Source organism: Petaurus breviceps, unplaced genomic scaffold (genome assembly GCF_028583685.1).
Source record: "Petaurus breviceps papuanus isolate PSGF00001 unplaced genomic scaffold, PetGlider_PUasm1.0 90808, whole genome shotgun sequence".
Taxonomy (NCBI): domain Eukaryota; kingdom Metazoa; phylum Chordata; class Mammalia; order Diprotodontia; family Petauridae; genus Petaurus; species Petaurus breviceps.
The window spans coordinates 10,928,575-10,940,673 of record NW_027187349.1 but is presented as its reverse complement, the minus strand read 5'-3'; the positions used below and the strand labels follow the sequence as shown (position 1 = coordinate 10,940,673).

The following is a 12,099-nucleotide window of genomic DNA, read 5'->3' as shown; positions in this document are numbered from 1 at the left end:
ATTTGATTTTAAAACTTTCAATTACAGATTCATTCCCTTCCTTCCTTTTCACTCACCCTTACTGGGAAGATAAGCAGTTCAGTATAGGTTGTACATGTGTAGCTAATGCAGAACAATAACGTAGTAGATATATTGTAAAAGACTGACTATATATATTTCCCTCCCTCCTGTCCCACCTCCCACTTGTTCTATTCCCTACTTTGATCCTGTCCCTTTTCAAAAGTGGGTGCTTCCAACTTCCCTCCCCCCCAGACTGCCCTCCCTTCTATCATCCCCCCTCTCATCGCCTAACCCCCCTACTCTCCTGGAGGGTGAGATACCCTATTTAGTGTGTATTTCATTCCCTCCTCAAGCCAAATTCAATGGGAATAAGGTTGACCCATTCTCTTTTGCCTTCCTATTCTTCCCCTCCATTGTAACCATTTTCCCTTGCCTCTTCTATATGAGATAGTTTACCCCATTCTGTCTCTCCCCATTTCCTGTCATTATATTCCTCTCTCACCTCTTAATTTCACCTTTTAAGTATCATCCCTTCCTATTAAATTGGTCCTGTGCCCGCTATCTATGTATACCTGTAAATATATATACACACATTCACATATGTATTCTTATGCCCATATACCCTCATATATAGACATATATATATATATATTTATATTTCCTTCAGCTATTTTCATACTGAGAAAAGTTTCATCAGTTACAATTATTGTTTTTCCATGTAGGAATGTTAATAGTTAAACTTTGATAAGTTCCTTATGATTTCTTTTCCCTGTTTACCTTCTCATGCTTCTCTTGCTTCTTGTATCTGAATGTCAAATTTTCTAATTCAACTCTTGGTTTTTTCATCAAGAATGCTTGACAGTCCTCTATTCCACTGAATGACCATATTTTCCCCTGAAACATGATACTCAGTTTTGCTGGGGAGGTGATTCTTGGTTTTAATCCCAGCTCCTTTGACCTCCGGAATATCATATTCCAAGTCCTTCGATCCCTCAGTGTAGAAGCTGCCAGATCCTGGGTTATCCTGATTGTGTTTCCACAATATTCAAATTGTTTCTTCCTGGCTGCTTGTAATATTCTTTCCTTAATCTGGGAATTCCAGAACCTGGCTATAATATTCCTAGGAGTTTTCTTTTTGGGATCTTTTTCAGGAGGTGATCAGTGGATTCTTTCAACCTCTGTTTTGCCCTCTGGTTCTAAAACATCAGGGCAGTTTTCTTTGAGGAGGATGATTTCTAGGTTCTTACTTTGATCATGGCTTTCAGGTAGTCCAGTAATTTTTAAATTATCTCTCCTGGATCTATTTTCCAGGTCAGAGGTTTTTCCCATGAGATATTTCACATTGCCTTCTATTCTTTCATTTGTTTGGATCTGTTTAATAGCATCTTGATTTCTCATAAAGTCATTAGCTTCCATTTGCTCCAATCTAATTCTGAAACAATGATTCTCCTCATTGAGCTTTTGAGATTCTTTTTCCATCTGGCAAATTTGGCTTTTTAAGGCATTCTTCTCCTCATTGCGTTTTTGAGCCTTTTTTGCCAATTGAGTTAGTCTATTTTTTAAGGTGGTATTTTCCTCAGTCAAGCTGTTGACTCTCATTTTGTAATTGTCTTGCATTGTTCTCATTTCTTTTCCCAATTTTTCCTCCACTTCTCTTATCTGCTTCTTAAGGTCCTCTATGGCCTGTAACCAGCTCGTATTTTCCTTTGAAGCTTTTGGTGCAGGAGTTCTGACTTCACTGTCTTCCTCCTGTTCCATGCTTTGCTCCTTTTTGTCCCCAAAACAGTAGTCTAATGTTGGAATTTTCTGTCTGCTTTGTTTCCTTTGCCTGGTCATGTTGCCCCTCAGTCACTTGACTCCTGGGCTTTTTGCCACAGTAGGACTCTGCCACCAGACAGGGGAGCTTTCGTCCCAAACGCTGGGGTTTTCTCAGTTGCGGGAGGTATTAGATGGGTACCCTCTGTGAGGCCTCCACACACTCTGGCAAGCTGGACACACATCCCAGGACCTCCACCCTAGACTGCAATCCAGATCCAAGCAGGTTAAAGCAAGAGCGATTACCCCTCAGACTGGTTGCTTGGTCTCCATATACTCTGCAGGCCAGGAGTTGAAGCTGCCTCATGGTGCTGGCTGGCTGTGCCGGGGGTCTCAGCAGCTTCTTGCCCTGGGGGTAAAAGCCACGCACTCCCACTTACTGGGTCCCAAAGTCCAGACTGTACTGACCTCTCACTTTGTCCTTCACATTTATGTGTTGATAATTCTGGAAACGGCCACAACTGCTGCTGATCTGGAGTTACTCTGGCCAGCAGCTGGTCAGACCCACCCTGGGGCTAAAACCTCCGGCTCACAGGGGCCTAGGCTCAGCTCCCAGAGCGCTATGCTGGATTCCTGATAGCCTGCCAGGCTGTCCTCAGCGGGAGGTTAGCTTCTCTGTGTCATTTTGTGGGTTCTGCAGCTCCAAAGTTTGTTCAGAGTCCCCTTTTTACATGGATTGGGGAAGGTGGAAGCCAGAGCCACTTGGAGGTCCTGCTTCTACTCTGCCGTCTACCTCCATCTCTTCTTTGATACTTTATCCAGTAGAGCTACCAAAAATCCACTGCAGAAAAAAGCCTTCTTTGTTGTTGTATCTTTCCTTATCAGTCCTAGCTCATTCTTGTTGTACCATGTCACACTTTTATATTTTTCCTTTACTGCTGACCCTTTTATCTTTTTTTACATCTTTTCAAAATTGAAGTTGGTTTTTGAGTCCCTTCTTGTGTTGAGAGCAATATCCTAACCTTTTGTCTTCACGTAAGCTAGTTTTTATTTGATTAGATATTGAATTTTTCCTTGACTTTTGATTGGGTTAGGAGACCAATCTGGGATGGTTGACATCACTTCCTAATTGCTTGAGGATAAAACAGTCATATGGAACCTCATCTTCTTTCTGAAGTTTGACTGGCAGATCACAAATGATCATTCAAAGGCAGAGGAGTTTTAGTCAGGTGTATCAACTTGTAGTGTGCTTGATGTGTATCCTCTGTGAATATCCTTCCTCCAGTCTGGCTGAGTACCTTTTTACCAACTAGGGAAAACTTAGTCACAATTTAGTCACATCTAGCCTAGAGCAGTTACTGTAGGAGGCAGGAATAGAACAGAACAGAAAGCTGCCATGGGGGATGGGTAATTCAAAGAAAGGTGAGCTCAGATTCGCCTCCATGCTTTTGTGAGGACAATAGAAATGATGATGGCCTTACAGTAAAGTACCCTTAACCTTGAGAAATTAGAGAGTAAACTTTCTGATTGTTAAGCAAGAAGATATTGACATCAACATACTCTGTCATTAAGAACGGTATCCTGAAGATAACTGTATTAAACTACTGGTGGTCAAGCTTGGACAACTTCTTGTACTTGGGGAGGATATTGGTCTTCAGGCCCACCAACTGCTGGGCATAGACCTGGGCCCTGAGCGCTCAGCTTTAATTTTGGGACAGTGTTTCAAAATTGCTGAAGGAACTGCTTGTGACACTTTTATAGGGTAAGTGAAAGGCCATTGGAAATAATACCACATGGACTTTATTGAGAGGCATTTAAGAAGAAATTGTAATGATTCTCCCCAGGAACCTAGAGACTTTTCTGGAACTGAGGATAGACAAATATGCTAGTTACAACCCTGCTCGATTTGCTGAGGTGTGTTGGTGCAGTGCTGGCTTCAGAGGTTTATAAAGAGACAGCTTCAATTTTCACTCCCAGACATGTAAAGGAGATACCTGTAAGGTCATTCAGTGGTTAACAAAAGGAGATATATCTGGCCACAGTGGAGGAAGGCTGTGCTCTGAGGACACCATGAGTTGATAGAATAAAGCTGTCCAGGTCTCTGTTTGCCCATTGTGATCTGGCAATCATGTAAAGGGGTTGGAGCTCCTCAGGGCTGTTTTGTACTCATATAACCAGGAAGTGACATCAGCCACCCAAGTCTTCTAATCCTCTGAACTAATCAAATCTCCTAACCTGAATGGGGCACAGGGGTTAGGATACTGCTTCCACCATGCCTCTGCAACTAAATATGTCTTTTCTCTCCCTTTTTTCCTCCTCATCAAAATTGTTTGCCATTGCCATGTCTCAGGAGCTGATTTAGTCCATGGCATCCCACCTGTTCTGCCTTTGAGGTCTTTGAAATTCATTCTTCCAAATCTAGAGTTCATGTCAGATGTTGGCTTGCTTTCCTCTTCTCTTTTACAGACTCTAAGAGGAAGTGAGTGTTTCCTTAGTAAGCATTTCTTGGTGAGAATCTGATCTGGAAATGAATTGGTTCCTCCACCCTTTCAAAGATAAAACTACCATAAAGAAAGTTAATAAATAATGAGCTGCTGTTTTTGGCAGAGACAGAGTTCCAGCTTATTCCCATTTCTGGTCCAGTGAATAGAGTACCAGCCTTGGAGTCAGGATTGACTCATCTTTGTAAATTCAAATCTGGCCTCAGACACTAGCTGTGTTACCCTGGGCAAGTCACTTAACCCTGTTTGCCTTAATTTCCTTATCTGTAAAATAAGCTGGAGAAGGAAACAGCAAACCACACCAGTCAAGAAAAATAAATGAGCTCATGAAGAGTTGGACAGACTGAAATGACTGAACATCATTATTATCACCATTACATCATGCCTCTGTTTTAGGCTTGTGATCTGTTTCCCAAACTTCTCATCTTCCTTTTTTTTTTTTTTGGTGGGTGTGTTTAGGTAGACTGCAGTGTATTTTCATGACGAAATTGCTTTTTTTTCTCCCTGCACTGATCGTCACTGTTTGCCCCACCCCACTCCTCACTACTCCTGGTTCCCACCTATATGTCTATGTCTTTTTAACACATAATGCTAGCTTCTTCCCCCTTTTACTTATCTTGTTTCTTTTGAATAAGAGATACCTATATAAAGCTGTATGATAGTTTTGGATCTCATCTTTGTCAGGCTCTCTAATTCATCATGCTTGTTGACTAGTTTTTCAGCATTTATGTGTAGACGTTAGAGGCTATGGATTTTACTACTTGCTCCTGTCTTGGATTTTCCTTGTGAACATTTTTATATGTCAGCTATTATCCTTCTTCTTACTTGATATTTATTCTCCATGGTCTATAGGTTGGTGGGTGTTTTTCCTTATTTGTTTCTTTTTAGTTTAAAGGAAGAAAAGAAACAAGCATTTAAGTACTCACTGTGTGTCAGGCGCTCTGCTAAGCACTTTACAAATACTGTCTTATTTCAGTCTCATAACCTTGGAAAGTAGATCCCGTTGTCATCATCCCCATTTTACAGATAAGGAAACTGAAACAAACAGAATTTTAGTGACTTGCTCAGAATCACACTGCCCTCTTTGCCTCCAAGATGCTTCTAAAAATTACCCTTTTGATTAGACTTGCAATACCAATAAGAAGGAAGGAAACAAGCATTTATTAATTGTTTGCTATGTGCCAGGGCCTGTGCTAAGTGCTTTACCAACATTATCCCTTTTGGTCCTTAAAACAACCTTGGGAGTTAGGTGCTATTATTATCCACATTTTACAGTTAAGGAGACTGAGGTAGACAGGTTTTGTGGCTTGTCCAGGGTTATATAGTGAGTATCTGAGGTCGAATTTGAACTCAGGTTTTCCTTACTCCAGGTCCTGTATTCTATCCACTGTACCACTTATTTGCCTGAGTGTGCTTTTTTTTTCTCTAGTCCTTGTTAGATGTAGTGCATACCTCACCATTACTGTATTTTAAGCTAGTAGTCTAGAAACCCAAATCCTACCCTTATATACTGTCTTCTTAGTCAGCTGTTCACTTCCCAAACCTGCTTTTCTTATATCTGTGTCCCTTGCCTTCTTTGGCTGAGTAATGGAAACAATTCCTGTTCACCTAAGGCTTCTAATTTCTTGCTGAAGACTTGTAAACGTTGACAGTGTTTCTCTGGGTGTCCTTGTATCACTATAATTTATGCCTACATGAGTCGCCAGAAATGGATAGTAGTCATCTACTCTGACTTATCTTGGAAGGATTTTCACTGTTATGTTTTGAATACATTCCTCAGCTGAAAGACATTGAGCAATTAGAATATTTTCCGTTATTTTCTTTAAGTCTTAGGATATCCTTAATGATAACAGCTCTTGTTTTCTCTCCTCCTTTCCTATCAATCTCCTGCATTTTTGAAAGGATTTAATTCAGGGCCTATATACTATTAACCTGGGAAGGAAAAAAAGGATTCTTATTGTTTGAAATTTAGGGGGGAAATGTTTTTATGTCTTGATGAATAATAAATCCAAGTCTTTTTTATTATTTTAATAATTATTTACTAAAACAAAGTGACTTAATAGTCTGAGTGCTGAATAGAAGACTAATTGTTGCATTAATTTTTTTTTCCAAAGTCAAGTAATTATGTCTCTATTAATTAGAAATTTGAAGCTAAGGCATACTTCATAATGATTTTTTTCTTTTTTCTTTCCTTTTTGGAGGAGGGAAGGTAGGGTAATTGGGGTTAAGTGACTTGCCTAAGGTCACACGGCTGGTTTTGTATTAAGTGTCTTAGTCTGGATTTGAACTCAGGTCCTCCTCACTCCAGGGCTGGTGCCCTATTCACTGCGCCACCTAGCCACCCCAATGATTTTTTAATTACAAAATTTCTTTCTTTTTTTTGCTTTTTGGAGGGGGGATGGCAGAGCAGTTGGGGTTAAGTGACTTGCTCAAGGTCACACGACTAATAAGTATTAAGTATTTGAGGCAGGATTTGCACTCAAATCCTCCTGACTCCAGGGCTGGTGCTCTGTTCACTGTGCCACCTAGACGCCCCTACACAATTTCTGATGTGAACCAGTGTCAACAATTTCTGTATAATTACAGAAAAATTATAAAGCTATTTCTTGGATTACTAATAGTGGAAGTTCTAATAGATTAAATCTATATATTTTTTTTCAGCCCTTAGATGAAAGGTACCAAACTTGTCAATTTATGTTAAAAAATACTCATTTGTAATTGCTGTTTATAGTAAAGGTGGTAGAAAACCTTAATGAATAGAGTAATAGAGATGAATAAATTTGTTATCTTCTAAAGTTAGATGAAATTACATAGTCTAAGACAACCTTCAATCCATGGGATTATGTGGTTGAGCCCCCTCATTTCATAGTTAATGAAATTGAGCTCCATAGTAATTGAGTAACTTGCCTAAAGTGGCAGAGCCTAATTAGTAGCAGAGCAGGAACAAGAGTCCAAGTGTCCAGGTTCCAAGGTCTCTGTTCTTTGCTCTACACTGTCCAGCTTGATTATGTATAACCCTATGTGAAAGGCACTTAATTTGTCAGAAGTGGCAAATGGTAAGTTTTCCATCTAATTATGGAAGCTAAAGTGTACTTTCTGAATTTGGTACTTTAAAAATTTCATTTATTTGTATTTCTTAGTGGGAATTTTGAGTGTCTTTTTCTTGAGAGACCTGTGCTTAATTTGAAAGTTAGCATAAATTAAGCTCAAGTTAACAAAACATCGAGTGCCAGCAATTTCAAGGTATGAGCCTTTCTGTGGGCCTTTCTCAGGAAACCACCAGTGGCCAATTGAAGACAGTTGATCAAGCTAGCCTCATCTCAAGACAGAAGCCAGGAAGATTGTCATAAACAGTTAACCCTTCTTCAGGAGCTCCCTGTAAGCATAACAGGCAGTTAGCCACATAGGGGCTTTGAGCACAACAGCTACCAAAAAGAAGGCCTGAAACTTTTTTTTCTCACAAGTACAAAGGACATGGAGAATTTTGTACTTTCCCACATAAAGTACATGGTGTTTGTCTTTCCGTCGCAGACAAGCAGCTAAACCCAGAATGTTGCCTGAATTCTATCCTAGAAGGGAAGGTAATAGAGTTTGAGAAATGCCTCTTCATTCTCCTAGTGAGCAGGAAGCATGAAAAGCTGTTTTTTTTTTTTATGGAAAAAAGAGCCTTTACTTCTTTTTTTCTTTCTTTTGAAAGTCTATTGCTAGATAGGAAGATACTGTTTAAGACTGGGATTTGAATTTCTGGATTATAGAGCTCAAAATATGAGAATGGTGGGCTTTTTGCCAGGGATGATGTCCACCTAACAGGGATAGATAAAATGTTTCTCAGGAAAAAGCATTTAAGCTGCAAAGGAAAGATAAATGATTACAGCATAAAGAGAACAATAGTAGAGAAGCTTGTTAATTTTCAGAAGACAACACTGAAGAAAGGAAACAGAAGCAAAACTCCTGACTTCAGATGTAGTAGCTATATTGAGGAGCAGAAAAAGATCAGAGGAGGAATTGGATGACTGCTGAAGGTCATGATAAGGCAGAGATAATGAAAACAGATGATGGGAGTAAAACTGAACTACTAAACTCTTTAGAATGTCTTTGAGACTAGAAAAGACACAGCAAAAGAGGCTAATAATAGAGTCTGGGAATAAAATCATAAGAGAGCAACTAGCTGCCTCCAGTGCAAGGCATCAAACTTCAATGACCTGCATCTCAGAAGAGTTGTAGACATGTTTTTCTAAACTACTGTCTTTCAAATTCAAGTTTCAATTTCAAAGTAATCTTTTAAAGATCATGGTGAATGTGAAAAATGCTGTATTATTGAAGGGTTAATATCCCCATTTTCAAAAAAAGGGAAGAGATTGGATCCTACAAACTACAAGTTGATGAATTGGACCTTACATCCTGGCAAAATTTGAGTATATAATAATAGCTTTTATATATTCTAGGACATATTGTAAGTATTTTACAAATATTATCACATTTGATCCTCACAACAACCCTGAGGGGTAGGTTCTACTATTAACCCCTTACAGTTGAAGGAACTGAGGCAAACAGATTAGTGATTTGCCTAGGGTTGCACAGCTAGTAAGTATCAGAGGTTGGACTTGAATACAGATCCCTCTGACTCCAGGCCCATCATGACAAAGTAACTTTATTTCCTTCTTTGAGAAAATAACTAGACTGAAATCAGGAAATATTTAAGTACTTGTAGTCCATCTAGCTATAGTTTGCCTAGGTTTTAACATGCCCTAAATAAAATCTCATGCTTGTGGGAATATTGGAAAGAAGTGAGCTAGAAGAGATGACATAATTAGGTAGATTCAGAATTCTGAGTGGCCAGAGTAGTGATAGTACTTTAAAGTGCCCACATCACTTTGGAAGGAGGTCTTCAGTGGACTGCACCAGCATCTGTGCTTGAACTTGTGATGTTTAATAAGATTATTACTGTGAAGAAGTTAAATTGGATCTCTTAGGAATTGAAATTGGTATCTTGTATCTTTTATGTTTTCCTCAGCCAGTATTTGTTTTTAATGGGTAATGAATTCTTTAAACAGAGAATATGTTAGCAGTACATTTAGTTCTTGCAGAGCTCTTTTGTTTTTTAAGGGCATATAACACAAGAGGGTGATATTGCTTCTTATAACCAGTTTCTTTTCTTGTTTTGGAATGATAAAAGTTATTTGGTGTGTTTAAAAAAATCTGTATACTTGGAAATCTCATTCATTCTGTCCTTTTCTTACAGGTATAGTTTATCATATATCCCATATGCAAGGTAAGTTTATTTTAATCTCTTTGCCTTGTTATTGCATAATTAGTTCTATACTGGTAGTGTGGAATGTGAAATTTGACAAGATCTTTTAAAAATAGCTTTTGGAGGCGACTTTCAGATTGTTCTCTTTAATATAAGAAGTAAATTAGTTGAAAAAAGAGAAGTGACAAGTATCCTATGTTATATGTTTTGATGTTACAGAATTGGATGGAGAGAATGAATTTATATGTATTTCACCTACATATCTTTATAGTTATAAAATTTTGAGTAATTTTGTTTTACTTGTGTCTTATTTGTGGTTTCATTATTAGATCTAAAAGTCAGAGAGGCCTGTTCAGTAGAAGAGAGTAGGAGAAACACTGCAATACAAGTGCAAGCTTCTGGAACATATATCTTACTTAAAAATGAAAGTTAGTGGGGATGTAGAGAATGGAGTCTGGTGGCATTTTACTTCAAAGCCAATATTGCTGGAATATCTTTATTCCATATGGCAAAGAGATTTATGCAGTTTAACTTCAGAGAAAAAATGGGATCCATTCCTCTTTTCCAACCTTTGAAATGTAACATATGCAAGGAACCAGGAAAAAAGAATCATGCTTTTTAATAATGCAGAAAATTAGTTTAATCTTTTATTCCATCATAAATGGGATATAAAATTTAAAGGAGAAAAAATTACAAGTTATCCACAGATACAAAAGGAAGTTCTCCCAGTATATTGGGGTCCAGCCATGTATCTTGAAGCCTCAGTGGACCTCTTATTTCCATTTCCGTTTCCATTACATTTCTCCCCCTCCCCCAACTCCCAACATTTTACAAGATTCTTAGTGGAGAGAGAGGACTGGTAGTAGTCTCCTGTGGACTTTGCTATTAGGACATCTCTTGCCCCACCTTTTTGTCCATTCACCCCTCAGAGATCCTGTGGCTTCCTGGAAATGAGAGGTACCTTTAAAAAACCTTTACCCATATAGAGCAGCATTCAAGATTTCTCTATGATAAAGCATCATTAGTGACTTGATTCTAACATTATGCCAGAAATTTTTAACTTGTTTGAATTTTATTATAAAATGATAGTCCAAAATAGAAATAATTATCTGCCAAAAATATATTCAGTGTGACAAGTTAATATAGGTTTCATTCATTTTTTTAAAATTTGTAACATCTCTAAATTTTATGTTTGAAAAGCAATTGGAGCTCTCATTTGTTATCCCTTGTCAGTGTCGTTTTTTTTGATAGCTAAATTATTTTGCTCAAGATTGCTTATATACAGCTAAAATCTTATTGGAATAAGTGCCATTTCAAAAAGATTCCCAAGATCGAGTATTAACACATATTTCAGGTACTATTGGGGTTTTTTTTGCCCTTTTTTGGAGGGCAATTGGTGTTAAAGTGACTTGCCCAAGGTCATACAGCTAGTTTTTGTGTTAAGTGTCTGGGGCTGGATGTGAACTCAGCTCCTCCTGACTCCAGTGCCGATGCTCTCTATTCACTGCGCCACCTAGCTGCCCCTTATTTCAGGTACTATTAAGCCAACAAATTGTATTATGTTAAAATATTACATTTCAGATTACTTTAATGGCATTTGACCTTTAGTATATACAGGACTTCTTGGTAAAAAAAATTTTCAGCAGGCATATTTGTGAGAAGGTTATTGCATTCTGACTGTTTTCCCCCTCCTTTCTTCTCCCTAGGGATGCAGTGAAGAAATGCTGTGCCTCTCTCATAAGTTAAAACTAAGAAACTTTTTGAAGAGGAAATTTTTATATTGATGTCCAGTTTTCTTGGTGAAGCATACTTCTTCAGAATTAATTTTCACTCCAGAAACATGTTGCAATAATTTAACATTTTTTTTGTATACTGGGTAAAAACCTTTTATGTTTAATTAAACTGTTAAATATTTTTGCCTTAAATTCACAATGTGCCATTATTGTGCCATTATAATGTGCCATTATTTTCCAAAGAAGAGGAAATTTTAATCATAGAGCTTAGATTATTTTATAAATCACTTATTATAGCTTCTTTTAGACTGCTTTGAGATTTGTACTTGTTTGGAGAGAGCTTATTGTATGTAAATCTATAGCAAGACACTTAGTTTTCTGGCCCTTTATAATTTTTTAAGACATCATTGTTTTTATTTGAAATGTGAAGTAGTTTTTCTTTAGGTTGAGTTGCATATTATGTATAGCAAACAAATTAATATATAAATCATTATAATTTTGAAATAAAACAAAAATTTGAAAAAAGTTTTTCTGTATCCAACTTATTAAAGGGGAGATGAGAGGTAGTAGATACTACTAACAGCAAGCCAGTTCCCCACCCACACTCCTCCATTTATGCCTCCTCCCCCCCCAAAAAAGTGTTTTGGTTATGTAAGCAATTTTGCCTTCCCTGTTATCTCATTATTTTTTCTACTGATTTGAGAAAAGAAATTGCAAAGAGGTCATTTAGAAAGTACATTATCAGAGGAAGCTGGGTAAAGTGTTTCTGTTCACATCTTATGACTTTCTGGAGACTGCTTCCCAGCTCCTAAATACTCCTGGCTCTTTACTTTTCTTTCTCTGCTATAGACATTACTTT

At 37.8% G+C, this 12,099-nt stretch overlaps 1 protein-coding gene across 1 annotated transcript in view; it reads left to right on the top strand.

Annotated features, from left to right (window-relative positions):
• SFT2D1 (SFT2 domain containing 1) overlaps positions 1–11,525 on the top strand; it is a 43,119-nt gene extending 31,594 nt beyond the window's left edge. Inside the window, exons 7-8 of the mRNA XM_069070409.1 lie at positions 9,499–9,528; positions 11,214–11,525. Of these exons, the coding sequence (XP_068926510.1) occupies positions 9,499–9,528; positions 11,214–11,253 (70 nt within the window). The 3' untranslated portion in view covers positions 11,254–11,525. The remainder of the gene's footprint in view (positions 1–9,498; positions 9,529–11,213) is intronic.
• The last annotated feature ends 574 nt before the right edge of the window (positions 11,526–12,099 follow it).